Source organism: Amphiura filiformis, chromosome 11, assembly GCF_039555335.1.
Source record: "Amphiura filiformis chromosome 11, Afil_fr2py, whole genome shotgun sequence".
Lineage (NCBI taxonomy): Eukaryota > Metazoa > Echinodermata > Ophiuroidea > Amphilepidida > Amphiuridae > Amphiura > Amphiura filiformis.
Window position 1 is genome coordinate 9,657,824 of NC_092638.1, and position 13,418 is coordinate 9,671,241.

Below are 13,418 nucleotides of genomic sequence, written 5' to 3' on the forward strand. Positions count from 1 at the left end.
GTCAAAGTGGCGCACATCCTCGCCACCCATTTTTAGTGAGGCTGTTATGGCAAATTGACCGTAAGACTGTAAGATGCTTTTATTTAGCAACACTGGCTCTCCTTGTTAAAAAAAAGGGGAAATTGAAAGAGCTAAATGCAAACATGCTAGTACATGTAACAAGGCATATAGTTTACTTGAATCAGGGACTGCAGTCCAGTTTGATCTGTAAAACACTGTAAATTGAAAGCAGTTTTATTTTCTGTTCAATATAATAATTCATTTTCTATTCTTGTCCGGAGGATTTTTATGAATTGATGATGGGAGGATCGCAGGGTGTTTTTTTTTCTTCAATGTGAAATTAACATTGTTAGTAGTATTTGGTCTTTTCCAATAGTGCTTTTCTTTTTGTTTTCAAATGTGAGATTCTGAGGGATAAACCCCTCGAGTACCACAAAAAGATTTGGAAGTGATCCTTTTTCTCTGATAAATTCATTCAGCTGTGTAAAAGTACCTAAAGCATTCTCAATTCTTAAATTTTTTGAAAAATCTGATAAATCCCAGAAATTGAAGAGGGAGGGACAAGAATTTAATTTTTTATGATATGTTTGAAAAAGCGAAAGACAAGATTGGTCAAAAATTGTTATATATTATTATCTGTATAAATGCAGGTGCTGCATGGCTAGTATTTTACAAAGAAATTCAATTTGAGACTTTATTTATAGGATTCACAGAAATCTTAATGAAGGGTTTTCCCCTTCCATTTATTTGTATAGCCTGAGAGATCTTGTTAAATCAAGTGTTCATTCTATATTGGAATGATTTCCTGAAAATTGAAGACACAAAGTTTGATTTGAACTTAATTTGCCCAGATGTGCATGTGATGTGTGTTGTATTTGTTATTTCTTTGTTTGTCCATCCATTTATCCGTTTGTTCATGCATTCATTAATTTCAACATAGTATCAAATTATCGTACTAATTTAATCTGAGTAGTCCAGGGGCAAGGAAGAGGGTTTTTAGTGTGCAAAATTGGTTCTATTTGTGCTAAAAAACTTTACTGCTTATCTTACAATTTAAGAATCTATTCATTCACTTCATCTTGTTATTTACCTTAACAGCTATGTCCACAGATTATATGAAGCACATGGGCTCTTACATTTCCAGAATACAGCCATGTACATTACCCCAAGCAATGGCAAGACACACCAGGAACTTATTTGCCGGACGTCGTAACTGGCTACCCAGTGTCAGCCTCCCCAATGTCAATGTCAATATGAACATCCTATCACGCATTAGGGGCCAAAGTTCAAGTGAAGGCTCGGGTGATGAGGAAGATCCCGAGCAGAGAGACGACGAACACGAACACGACGATATCGGGGCATCGTCAAACTCAGTTGCAATACCATGTAGGGACGATGCCGAATCATGGGACACAGTGTCGGAGGTGTATTGCACAGGTCGTCCTAGAAACTGGTTGCCAAGTATGCCTAGTATGAACCTGAATTTGTTGGCTCGTTTCCGCGGCCATCAAGGAAGCGAGAATGGCAACGGTGATAATAGTAGAGAACCAAGTAATGGGACTACTGTCTATAGTAATGGGACAACGTCCTATAAAGATGGGGGCTGTATACCAACAATATCAGAGCAAGAGGACGACCATACATTATAAAATAAGTGCCATTTACTGAGGTAGAAATTTGTTGTTCGTTGAAAACTTGATATTGTCGATTGAGCACAAATTTGTTTCCTGTGATTCAGTGGTGAAGTTTTTTTTACACAACTCAAAATATATGCGACAACTTTTATATTCCTCAGTTACAGATTACATTGAGTAAGGAAGTGAAGATGTAACAGCTCATGAATGCAAGTTGTGCCATGTTATTGTTTGAAGCTATGCCAGTGCATCGGTAAAAGTGCAGTAATCTACAATAAGTAATTGTAGCATCATCTCAGAAGAAGACAACTAGACATGGAATGTTTCCTCACAGTGGATTCCGCCATTTGATGTGCCAGCCAGTTCAGGAAATTATGATGGAAGTAGAAGGTGATTGCAGTTGATTGTGTTTGTGCCAGTTACATTACATCATGGTTTTTGCATAGTGATGATTATCAGATTACTATAAACGGTCCCTATTTAACTCGTGGAGAATCCTACATGAATGCGATGCACCGAGCATGGGCAAAGGCAATGACAAAAAAATGATAACGTCGCCCTCTAGTTAGTATATTATAATACAAAAGGAACGGTTTATAGTGATGTGTGATTCGTCAGTATGCAGTGATAATGATGATATGTCAGTGAGCTGATCACTGCGGGTGATTTAAGAAAAGCCAGCTTAGTGTGATGAGTGATACTTGTGGGTGTACACTAATCCGACAAGCCAAGTGATGGTCAGAATTTATTTTCGCCATTACTGAGGGCCATCCGCACCAAACTGGTGTTGTAACTGCCCAATTGGGTGGAAATATGCTACTTCCAAAATCAATTTTATATTTTATTGCATTGTAAACTTTCAGCATCCTTTTGTCACACGGATGATGGAATACAGTTTAAAATTCCCGCAAAGCCTGCATCATTTTGCATTACAGGTGAGATGGCCCCTTCAATGGCTGCCATTGAGGTGTAGGAATGTGTGGAATTGGATTTGTCTATACACAAGAAGTAATCCTTTGATGCTGCATGAAGAAAACAGTAAGGAGTGCAGTGTATTGGAAGTGCCTAAACCAAGCACAGTCTTCAAAGCAAGTGATGATGAATTCAGAGATTGGTAATGAGTGTATAAAAAATATTATGAAGGGTCGTAGACGAGCTTATGAACACTACTTAATGCTCTGCAAGAGACCAGTTGCAAGGTCCAAAGACCAATCTTCATGTATGTGAGGAAAGATACCTTATACTTTCAGATCTCCTAAAACCATCTTGAATTTGTTATATACCATATTGAGTTTTGCAGCAGGTGTAGGGTTGCTGATACAGTTGGCTATTTCAGTTGAAATCATTACTCCCTATGGAAGACATGACCTGTATCTCCCACACAGAGGGTGTAGATTTCAAATGGAGTCACTCATAACCCCATAAAAAATTCACACTCCCAGTGTGGAAGATAATATGTCTATTTAGGGGTGTATGGAGTTTCTGTTCAAATTTGGCCTTGGTGTAGGTCGGTATCAAATGTGGTATGACTATAATAAATTATTGCTACCAGGAATGTTTGACACAAGTGCCCAATTTATCGCATAAAAGGATCCTGCGATGCTAAGTGGTTGGAGAGCGAATTAGCTAAGTGTTCGTGTTCGTAGCTTTTTATTACGTGATTCAAGCAGCCAATCAGACTGGTTGTGTTAAATCAACTGGTTCTGTTCAAGTGGCTACAAAGGGCCAAAATTTTCTGATTGTGTAGAATGGTAGCAAACCTGCAATTTATTGACAGGGTTAGAATTTGAGTGAGAATCTTGTAAAAATAATTCTGTTGATTCCATGGTTTTGGTTGGTAGTTAATAAGTGATTTTGCAGTAGGTCCTTTCCAAGGGCTAGATTTCAGTAATACTTAATCAGTAAGATGTATCACGGACTGTGCCATATGTCTCTATAAGTGTGTTTATAGTGGGAGCAGATGTACGGTACTGTGGCATATAAATTCTGTGTGGTCACATATTGTCTCCTCACTATGAACACCAATACATAGTCTTGGTCCCAGTCGGCTTGTGCTCCTTTATCATTTGATGTTTAGTGATGAAGGGGCACAAGCCGGTGGGAATGAGACTAATATGATAAGAACTGTCTTTAATGATGTGCAAACTCAACCTGTATGGTATATTTACTATAAACTGTCACTTATTGTGTGCATGCAAGAACAGGATATGTGAAATAGAGTATACCGTAACCACTCGGGTATAAGCCCACCTTCGGCTATAAGCCTATTTTTCAAACCATTCAGGGAACAAGGGTGCACTCAGGTATAAGCCCAGTAGTCATTTTGGCTTAAGTTTTTAAATCATTATCAATGCTTTTCTTTCACATTAAAGAACAAATGTTTTAAAAATATCAGTTAAAACTTAACAATCCATACTTAAAATTGTTAAAAAAATTGACAAAGATGATAGAAATTACTGATACATTGGGCATATACAAATGGGGAAGATTTTTCTTACTTTTAAATTTAACTACTAACCCCTCCCCGGTTATAAGCCCACCCCCATTTTTGAAGTGAAATTGCCCATCTAGGGGGGTGGGCTTATACCCGAGTGGTTACGGTAATATGTGACATGATCTGGTCCATGGCGGCCAAAGGTGGCACATTTGAAATTGAGATAAAGGCAAAAATATGGAGTAAGAAAACTATAAAATATATAAGAAAATAGACAACACAAACCTTCAAAACTTTAGAACTAAAAATTCTATACCTTTGGTGTTTATGGTATATGTTAGCCTAATGTTTGTAAGGTAACCATTATAGTAACTCAATTTTCTTTGGCCTCCATGGACCAGATCGTGTCATATAATAGTTGCTTCATGCAAAACATTCTCCATTGTGTTCCAACTGACCAACATCCCATCCACAAGATGCAATTTAGACAATAGTAACTGCGCACCACGGAGGGAAGAAACACCAGGCCAGTTATCGATGTGCGTAATTTGAAACAAGTTGCCATATGCAGATGTCATGGTGTCTCACTATGACCACGCTAGCATGTGTGTTAATCATCAATCAAACAATCTTATTGGATGCAGGGCCTAGATTTCGACAAAAATCACAGAACCGATTCTCGTAATGATTCTCATAAGATTCGGTTGCGAGAATCAACTTCTCTCGTTGTATCATACAGTAAGTGCAGTGACTATGATGGATTTTGATTCTTGCAAACCAAGACGAAATCTAGGCCCTGGAATGGCATCTTATGAAGGGTTATGAATGACACTTATTTGTATGATATTATTAAAAAAGAAATGATAATTATTATACAGGTGGCAGCTATTGTACATCTGTGCATGTATGATGTTCCTGTACTTACACAATACTCTGGCTGGGTATAGCTGCCTTTCACATTATGTTAATTGGTGGAGGAATACTCAACAATTGGCAGAATTTGCAATGAAATTTGAAGAAGAATTTTTTTTGATATTTTGTTACCATATTAACTGTTCTTGAGATAACGGTCTGTATCATATCATTATATCAAAATTATGCAACATATAAATTATAGATTACATTGTTGTTACTGATCAGAATCTACTGAAGTGGCACTGGACACAGGAATGTTTCAAAATAGTGATTTAATTTGTACATGTAGTCCTAACAATGAATGATTGGATTTAACCTTATGATATGGATTATTTCTTGTTGCTTTGCAATGAAGAACCCAGTTCATTGATGAAAATTTAATCACTTACAATGTAGTCAGGAGTGGAACATTGTTTTTACCCATTTTCAATATTGTAATAAGCCAAGTAATTAAAAATAGAATGGCACATTCCAAAAGGGCAAAATATATGGTCATCAACCTATAGGAAAATACTTGGCCAAGCTCGTACGTACCTGTTGCATCCATGTAGCATACTAAGTGTGTACGTAGTATAAGGCACATGCATGCAATCTTCTGGACTGTGTTATACGCATTTATGTCTACCCCGAGTTGCGAGCATGCCAAGTTTGGCCAAGAATGACCTAATTTTATAGTCTATATTGTGACAATATACTGAAGGTGCTTGCTGATAATGTTTATATCCCATGTGCTTGGAAGGTATGTTAGGCTATTCTAATTGAAATCCATACACCCCTATGGAATATCCCGGGTGGAAGAAGACATGCCCTTAATCTCCCACACAGGAAATTCACACCTCCAACATGGAAGATTATCGGTCTTACATATGGGGGTATATAAATTTTAAATGGAATAGCCCATTGAGTCAGCTCAAGTTTAAGGTTAAAGTTGCTAATATGGTGAGAAAATTATTGACAAAAAAAAATTAATAAAAATTTTATGTTCCATGTTCTGTTGTTGATCATTGTTAGTAACATAAAATGGCCAGATCTCAGGAATTACGAATCAAATTCATTGTAAATTAGCAAATGAGAAGTAAGTGGGAAATGATAACCAGTTTCACTCATCAAATTACATATCATAAATGTTCGCCTAATGGCGCACCTGGGCTCCTTTGCCTTTGCCTTGGGGTAAACTTCATGTACAAATAGAGAGCTCCCTCCTCTAAAAATCCCAACAAGAATTAAGGGTATGTGCCCTTATTTGCTGGTAAGATTTCTATTGAAGGGGACTTTTATCTTGTGTCTAAAATTCCAGTTATGTCAAGGGAGCCCATAACCCCATTAGGCGAACCTTTACGGTAATAGACTATTCCAGTTGAAATCCATACCCCCCTACGGAAGACATCACCTTAATCTCCCATACAGGGTGTGGAGATTTCAAATGGAGTCACTCATTCAGGTAACACCATTTGAAACTGACACTCCCTGTGTGGAAGATTAAGGTCATGTCTTCCATTGACTGTCTATGGATTTCAACTGGGATAGCTCAATTTATAGATCACGTCGTCACATTATATTATGAAGCAAAGGGATCATCAGGTATTGCACTTCTATACTTAAAATCTAACTATGTATTTACACTGTAAAGTTTTGTAACAAGATGTCGAAAGTCATTTGTAAAAAGGAATATGTGTGCTGCTACATCAAAGTGGTAGGTTTTTGATTCCTAGAAATATTTTTTGTAACATATCCTCCAAAACATTTACACTCTCTCTGTTCTGAATCTCATTTTTATATTGTTAGTAGTCTTCATTGCAATGACATGTGTAATGTGTTGGTTGCAATTACTAAGCTTGTTGTAAAGAAATATTTTGTATTTTGACTTACAAAGGTTACAAGAAGCTAGATGGAAACCATAAACTCTGAATGCTTGGAATTGCAGCTTAAGAGGACCACCATTGAAGCTATTATATTATCAAATACTGTATAAAAGGAAATTTTTGTGGGGGTTAATTTCACCTTTTTGGTTTTAGGGATCTGGAATGAGCGTTTCGACAGTATTTTTTGTGGGACATGAGAGCACATCAGACATATCGAATTGCATTCTGAATCTGAAGAATGTCCTTCTGATATCAAATAATTTTGATTTTTGAAATTCGCAATGTAATACACATTTTACGGCAAATCATTAAAAATTGATATTTTTGATATTTAACAGTACTCAAAGTAAACTTAATAAATCTGATGATTTATATTTGAAGTGTATGTAGGTGGGATGAAAAGCCGACGATCAATTGAAAATTTTGACCTTTCGTATTGAAGATATGGATTTTTCCCCCAAAACACAAACAAAAAATAGGTCTTTTTGGGACAAAAATCCATAACTTCAATATGAAAGGTCAAAATTTTCAATTGATCGTCGGCTTTTCCTCCTGCTACATACACTTTAAGAATATATCATTAAATTTATAAAATTTACTTGAGGACTGTTATATCTCAAAATGTGAAAAATATCAAATTTTATTAATTTGTCATAAAATTTGTATTATATCGTAAATTTCATAAAATGAAAATTATTTGATATCAGAAAGACATTCTACGTATTCTGAATGCAATTCGATATGTCTGATGTGCTCTCCACGGCCCTGCACTTCTTAGATCGCCTTGATAAGAGTTCGAAGCCCTGTCGTCAACAGAGGGCAGTAAACTCGAGGTAAAGAATATCCCATATCGCTAATGAGCTGGGCAGTAACCGTAGAAAAAGCTCGTTTCTGGCGAAAATTGACAAGTAACTTGCACAAATTTCTAGATACAGTTACTATAAGGTCGTGCGATGTATTTAAACCATTTGTTAACCATTTCTTTTTTAGGGAGCAATAATTATTTATCATGAATATTATTGTCATGTTGACGACATCATAGTTACTCGCCTTTTGTTCATTTTTAAATTTTGAAACATTTAACGCTCAAAAGTCACACAAAATCAATCACATATATTTTCTTTATTTCACCAGAGTGTCCTTGCCAAGATTCTAGCATCAGACCATGCGCTTTCTCAAGATACAGCCTTCATAAGTGTTAGGTCACTTCTGTACAATTCTTATAATTTGTTTCATGCATACAAATAGCGATGCTTGTTTTTGTTGTGTTTTTGATAGGTTTTCATGTCCGATTTTAACGATAAAACATTATTCCCTATAGAAAAACAATATGGCAAAAGATACAACAGTTTGTAACATTCTCCATGAACTTAACCATCTATGTTTGGATTGTGATGTAATTAACGTGTGTAATGAGATTTTCTCTTTCTGAATCTGACTTGTAAAATGTTATTTTCATCACAATTTCTCATCAAATTCATACATTTCTGGGTCAAAAGTCAGGTAAAACACTTTGTGGTTTTGAAATTTGGTTTAGAAATAACGCTAATAAAATCATTTGGGTTGATCAAGCAGTTGCTTTTTATGATTTTCAAAGCAATATGCATAAATGATGAATCTGCATGTACATAATTTTTCACTTCAGTAAGCTCGTCTTTTGACCAACGTTCATTATTGATCACGGGTTATATTGTATGCGATTGACATCAAAGAACTACATGTGTATGAGCGTGTGCATTGAATTGAATTACACAATGGTTATTCAGGTTATTGATCGCTAGATGGAAGCGAACATGATACATATTACGTAGGATTCCATGCCTGTGCGGGGATTTGAACCCTAGCGACCAGAACTATGAACACTTTGAATTGTTATCACCTTGCAGGGCCGTGTCTCATGTCCCACAAAAAATACTGTCGAAACGCTCAAAACTCTCATTCCAGTTCCCTTAAACAGGCAACTGGATTTAAAATCTTGCACAAATATTTGTTAACTCATAGATTTTAATATGTAGCTGTTAAACAAAACCTGCAAAAATGACCTGTCAACAGTATTTGTATTAAGGCCAGAGTAATGGAAGACACATTCGTCCACGACCGAATTTGAGATTTTTTGATATTTATCAACACTAAGATGTATTCTTTCACTTGAAACTGATAAAATACAACTTGCTAATATTTATTCGTATTTTTGCTTGATTTATTTCACTCTTTTCAACTCTAAAAAGTCACATGGCTCAAGACAGCTTAGTAAATTGGCGGAAATAATGAGTCAGAAATCTTGCGAATGCGAAATATTGTGATTACTGCTAGCGATTCGCGTCAGCGTGTGTGCAAGAAGCGCTGCTTGGCGTATGTCCAACATGAGTCAAGGCGCATTCGGTATGTTGTTAACGCCAGCAAATGTGGTGTAAACAAAACAAAAATTTGCAGTCAAAATGCCACTTAGATTTTTTAATTATTTTGAATTTTGGCGCACTGAAAGCAGAGATTATATATTCATTGGTGCAAAAAGATGTATATTTAGACCATGCACCAGATACAGCTTTTACAAGTGTGAAAGTCTTACCGTTTTAAAATTTAAGGACGTTTTGTGCATAATTGTGACATTTTTTTACTAAAACGTCGATTTCTCAGAGTTCACTTTTGACAATATTGCGCGATTTTTGTGACAAGATAACTCGAAAAATATGCAAGCAAAGGGTAAACTTTTGCACTATCCTTTAGAGTACATCAAAGTCTAGGGAAGGTTTTTTCATTTTTCAAAGTATTTGTTTTAAACAAAAATATACACCATTATGTGCAATTTTAGCTTAATAGAGTGACAAAATGGCTTTTTTCACATGTTTTTTTCAATATTTGAAAAAAGAGCGAATTTCAAAAAATAAAAAAAACCTTCCCTAAGTTCATGTCTCTTCTTCATGAAAAGCTAACTGAATTTTTTTTTACTCGAGCGGATTTTTTTCTAAGTTGTCACAAAAAATTGGGTTAAAAGTGAATTTTTGTGATTTTTTCAAAAACTTAAAATTTTTGAACAAATCTGACGTCACCATGGGATTCCTTGACTCATTTCCTTTCCAAAAATGTATAGTTTTATATACTTTGGACATACAATTCAGAAATAATGAAGCTCGAAAAGGTCCACGTTCTCTCCCATTACTCTGCCCTTAATGGGCCAGATGTCCTTGTTTCCCTTCATATGCTCATGCATTTCAGGTAGTATTGAGTCAAGTGGGTAGAAACGTTATTATGCCTTCTTGGAAACTGAATCCATTGTTCTCGACATTAGTTGATAATATTCCAATTTTATACATCTTGACTCGATATATGCGTTCACAGTCACAGCATGTATTTGTTGTTATTTGAGAAAAGTAGGGCCTAAGAGTAGTGAGTATAGAAAGATGATGTCTGTATAATACTCTTGAGTGGAATTAAGTAAGGAATTTGTTTTAAGAAAGACGCAACCAATAATATCAGCAAATTTTGATCAGTCAGTAAGCATATATAGTGTGCTATAATTTGCTAAAATTACATTTTTGTTTGCCATCGTATAAGCAATAAGAAGTGCTGAAATAGTAAAAGCTCTTCCAGTTAAAATCCATATACCCCCTATGGAAGATGTGGCCTTAATCTTCCACACAAGGAGTGTGAATCAAATGGGTTTACCTGAATGGGTGACTCCATTTGAAATATACACCTCCTGTATGGGCGATTAAGGTCATATCTTTCATGGGGTGTATGGATTTCAACTGGAATAGCCCAATATTGCTAGCTTGATATCAATATCAATGATGTACATTTTCTGTTCTTTTTTTACAGTATTACTTTTGTGTACAAGAAGTATCTGTTGCTTATAAAATAGTGAAAATTAGGAAAGATTAAACTCTGTACAGACTCACGTGTGCACAATTGTCTTACATATAGGTCGAGTCTCTGTATGTTACTCTATTGTATGAATTACTTTTCAAGGTGAAAGTAACATAAATACAATTTAGGGACCTGTATTACCTTCATTATAAGCAGCCTATAGTACTAAGACGGATTATATGGCTTAGAGAATGAAGTCTTGGCAATGGGCTATTCCAGTTGTAAACCATACACCCTGTATGGAAGACATGACCTTCCACACAGGGAGTTGGAATTTCAAATGGGGTTAGGCGAATAGATTGAAATCTATACCCCCTGTGTAGGAAATTCAGGTCATGTCCATACTTGGCAGTGGGGTTTGACTCCCACCCTTTTTATTTTACCCCCACCCTTTTTATTGAGGCACCCTTTATATAGAAAATTCCTGACCCCACGCTTTATACTGCACTGAGGCACCCTTTACACTGAAAATTCCTGACCCCCACCACCTTTTGCTTTTTCCCCTATTTGTATACATTGATGAAATCATAGGCAATTTGGTTCGAAGTAAATCAAGTACGCCAAATTCTGCACCTATCATCACAGGATAGCCTATGTAAACATGCATCAAATGAAATTTTATCTTGCGATGGTAATGGTTTGCTGGCAGTGGTTTGACACTTATTCTTGTGGTTTGGCACATATTCTTGGAAACTAAGATGATTTTATCATTCAATGAAAATATATTGTAAGCTGGCACTCCCACCCTTTTTATTTTACTCCCACCCTTTATATCAATCCACCCTTTTTACCAACAAAGTTTAAACCCCCACCCTTCTTAAGTATTTTCCAAATTTCCAAGTGGCACCCTTTAAAAAGGGTGCCCTGCCAACAGCGTGTCTTCCACAGGGGGTGTATGGATTTCAACTGGAATAGCCCAATAGGCTAATTTTGTGTATGCTTACACAAAGGAAGACCCATTTTAGGTGCACGCAATTTTGTCACATTGGTATTTGCATGTCACAAAGATGGTTGAGTTTTTGTATTGTGCTGAGACATTGATGAGCTTGTTGTAGCTAATTTAGCCAATGAATGAAGCATAATTGGTAACTTGTTTTTCCACTTCATTTTTGGAATGTTGTGGGACTAAATATGGAAGATGCTATAGAGTTAGGTGGTTTTATCCATCCTGAACTATTGTTCAAATTGCTGGGTCTTCATTCCATATTTTAAGAATAAGGGCTGCACATAGTATGGTATAATATACATGAATGGTGCGTTTGCTGTGATATGTGCAATAGTTGTGAACAGTGTTCTCATCCTAATCAGGAATAGGCCACTGAACATATTATATTGGAATTATTGAAAGTTGGAGGGTTTAGGCAAGAAGTCCCTATCTGCAATACCTGCCAGATGTCATATTTTTTGATTGCATACAATATAGTGCAGAAATCATCAAATGTCTACAGGGCAGCTATTGCAGTTATGGCCTTCTGGCACTAAACCCTTATTGATATATTGACATAATGTTAAGTAGTACGCAGAGGATGATTTAAGCACTTCCCATAAGCCAAATGTTGCAAAAGTAGAACGTAGTAACGTACGAAATTTAGTTTTATTTTGCTGCGTAGAAAATTAAATATTCAAAACTGTGCTGCTGTGAAACCCCCTACAATGAATGACTAATGAATGAAGTTGACATAGAAGTCAAAGTAAACTAGAAACAGCACTTCACAAACCTTTCAGTGACGGAATGGGGTCAAAATACAGATCTTCCATTGAAGCATACGTAAAACAGTTTGGGGTGGGGGTGAGGGTAGGGAACTGCTTCACACCTTCTATAAATCAATTATATTTCCTAATGGAGTGGTGTTTTACAGAGAAAAATGACCGTTTAAAGAGTGGAAACTCAAACTTTGCCGACACAAATCATGTATATGGTATTATACAGCTAGGTGACCTTGGCCAGTTTGCTCATAACATTGAGCTAGCTATTTAGTGTACCCAGTGGGTGTTGGGAAGTGCTTAAATCATCCTTTGTGTAGTTTTGAACTGTGTATTGAATTGTAGACAGTATGTGTATTTTTCAGATCAGATGTTTTAAAATGCTGACCATGCAAGTATTTGAAAAGGTGACACTTGTGAAAGTGTACAAATTGACAAAAATCTGCTTAGAATTGTACTTCGATGTTCTCAAAACTTAATGATTTGTTGTATTTGTAGCAAAAGTCACTGAAAAGGCCAAAAAATAACGTTTTTCAAATCAATTTGCCCAAAAGTTGCAAAATTATTGTGGCCTTTCTTGAGTTGTGAAAGAAGTTGCCTACATGTGTAATTGTGCTATCAAAATCAAGGCAATTCACCCTACTTACGATGCATCACAAAGCTGTGTGCATTGGCTCTGAGTACACATACATCCTTGTTCAAATATGGACAAGTAGCTTTATTTTCTGTACAGTCATACATAGTCATATAAAGTTTTGTAATCTTCCAAATACTGAATAGCATTTTGTACTTGGGAGTTTGTTTTCCCATAGGTCTATTTTTCTTGTCTCTCTCGATCTCTTTGTATATGATGCAATGTTGTTGTGAGATTTGATCACTTCTCAGATGTAGTTGGTTGTAAAATACAACCTGTTTGTAAACTCTGTCGGTCTTTTTATGATAATTCATTCTCTTCTCTGCAAACAGAACTGGGACAGATCAGGCTATTCCATTTAAAATCCA

At 36.1% G+C, this 13,418-nt stretch overlaps 1 protein-coding gene across 1 annotated transcript in view; it reads left to right on the forward strand.

Moving 5' to 3' along the window:
* LOC140164328 (N-alpha-acetyltransferase 60-like) overlaps positions 1 to 2,780 on the forward strand; it is a 38,152-nt gene extending 35,372 nt beyond the window's left edge. Inside the window, exon 6 of the mRNA XM_072187604.1 lies at positions 1,109 to 2,780. Coding sequence (XP_072043705.1) covers positions 1,109 to 1,649 — 541 coding nt within the window. The 3' untranslated portion in view covers positions 1,650 to 2,780. The remainder of the gene's footprint in view (positions 1 to 1,108) is intronic.
* The last annotated feature ends 10,638 nt before the right edge of the window (positions 2,781 to 13,418 follow it).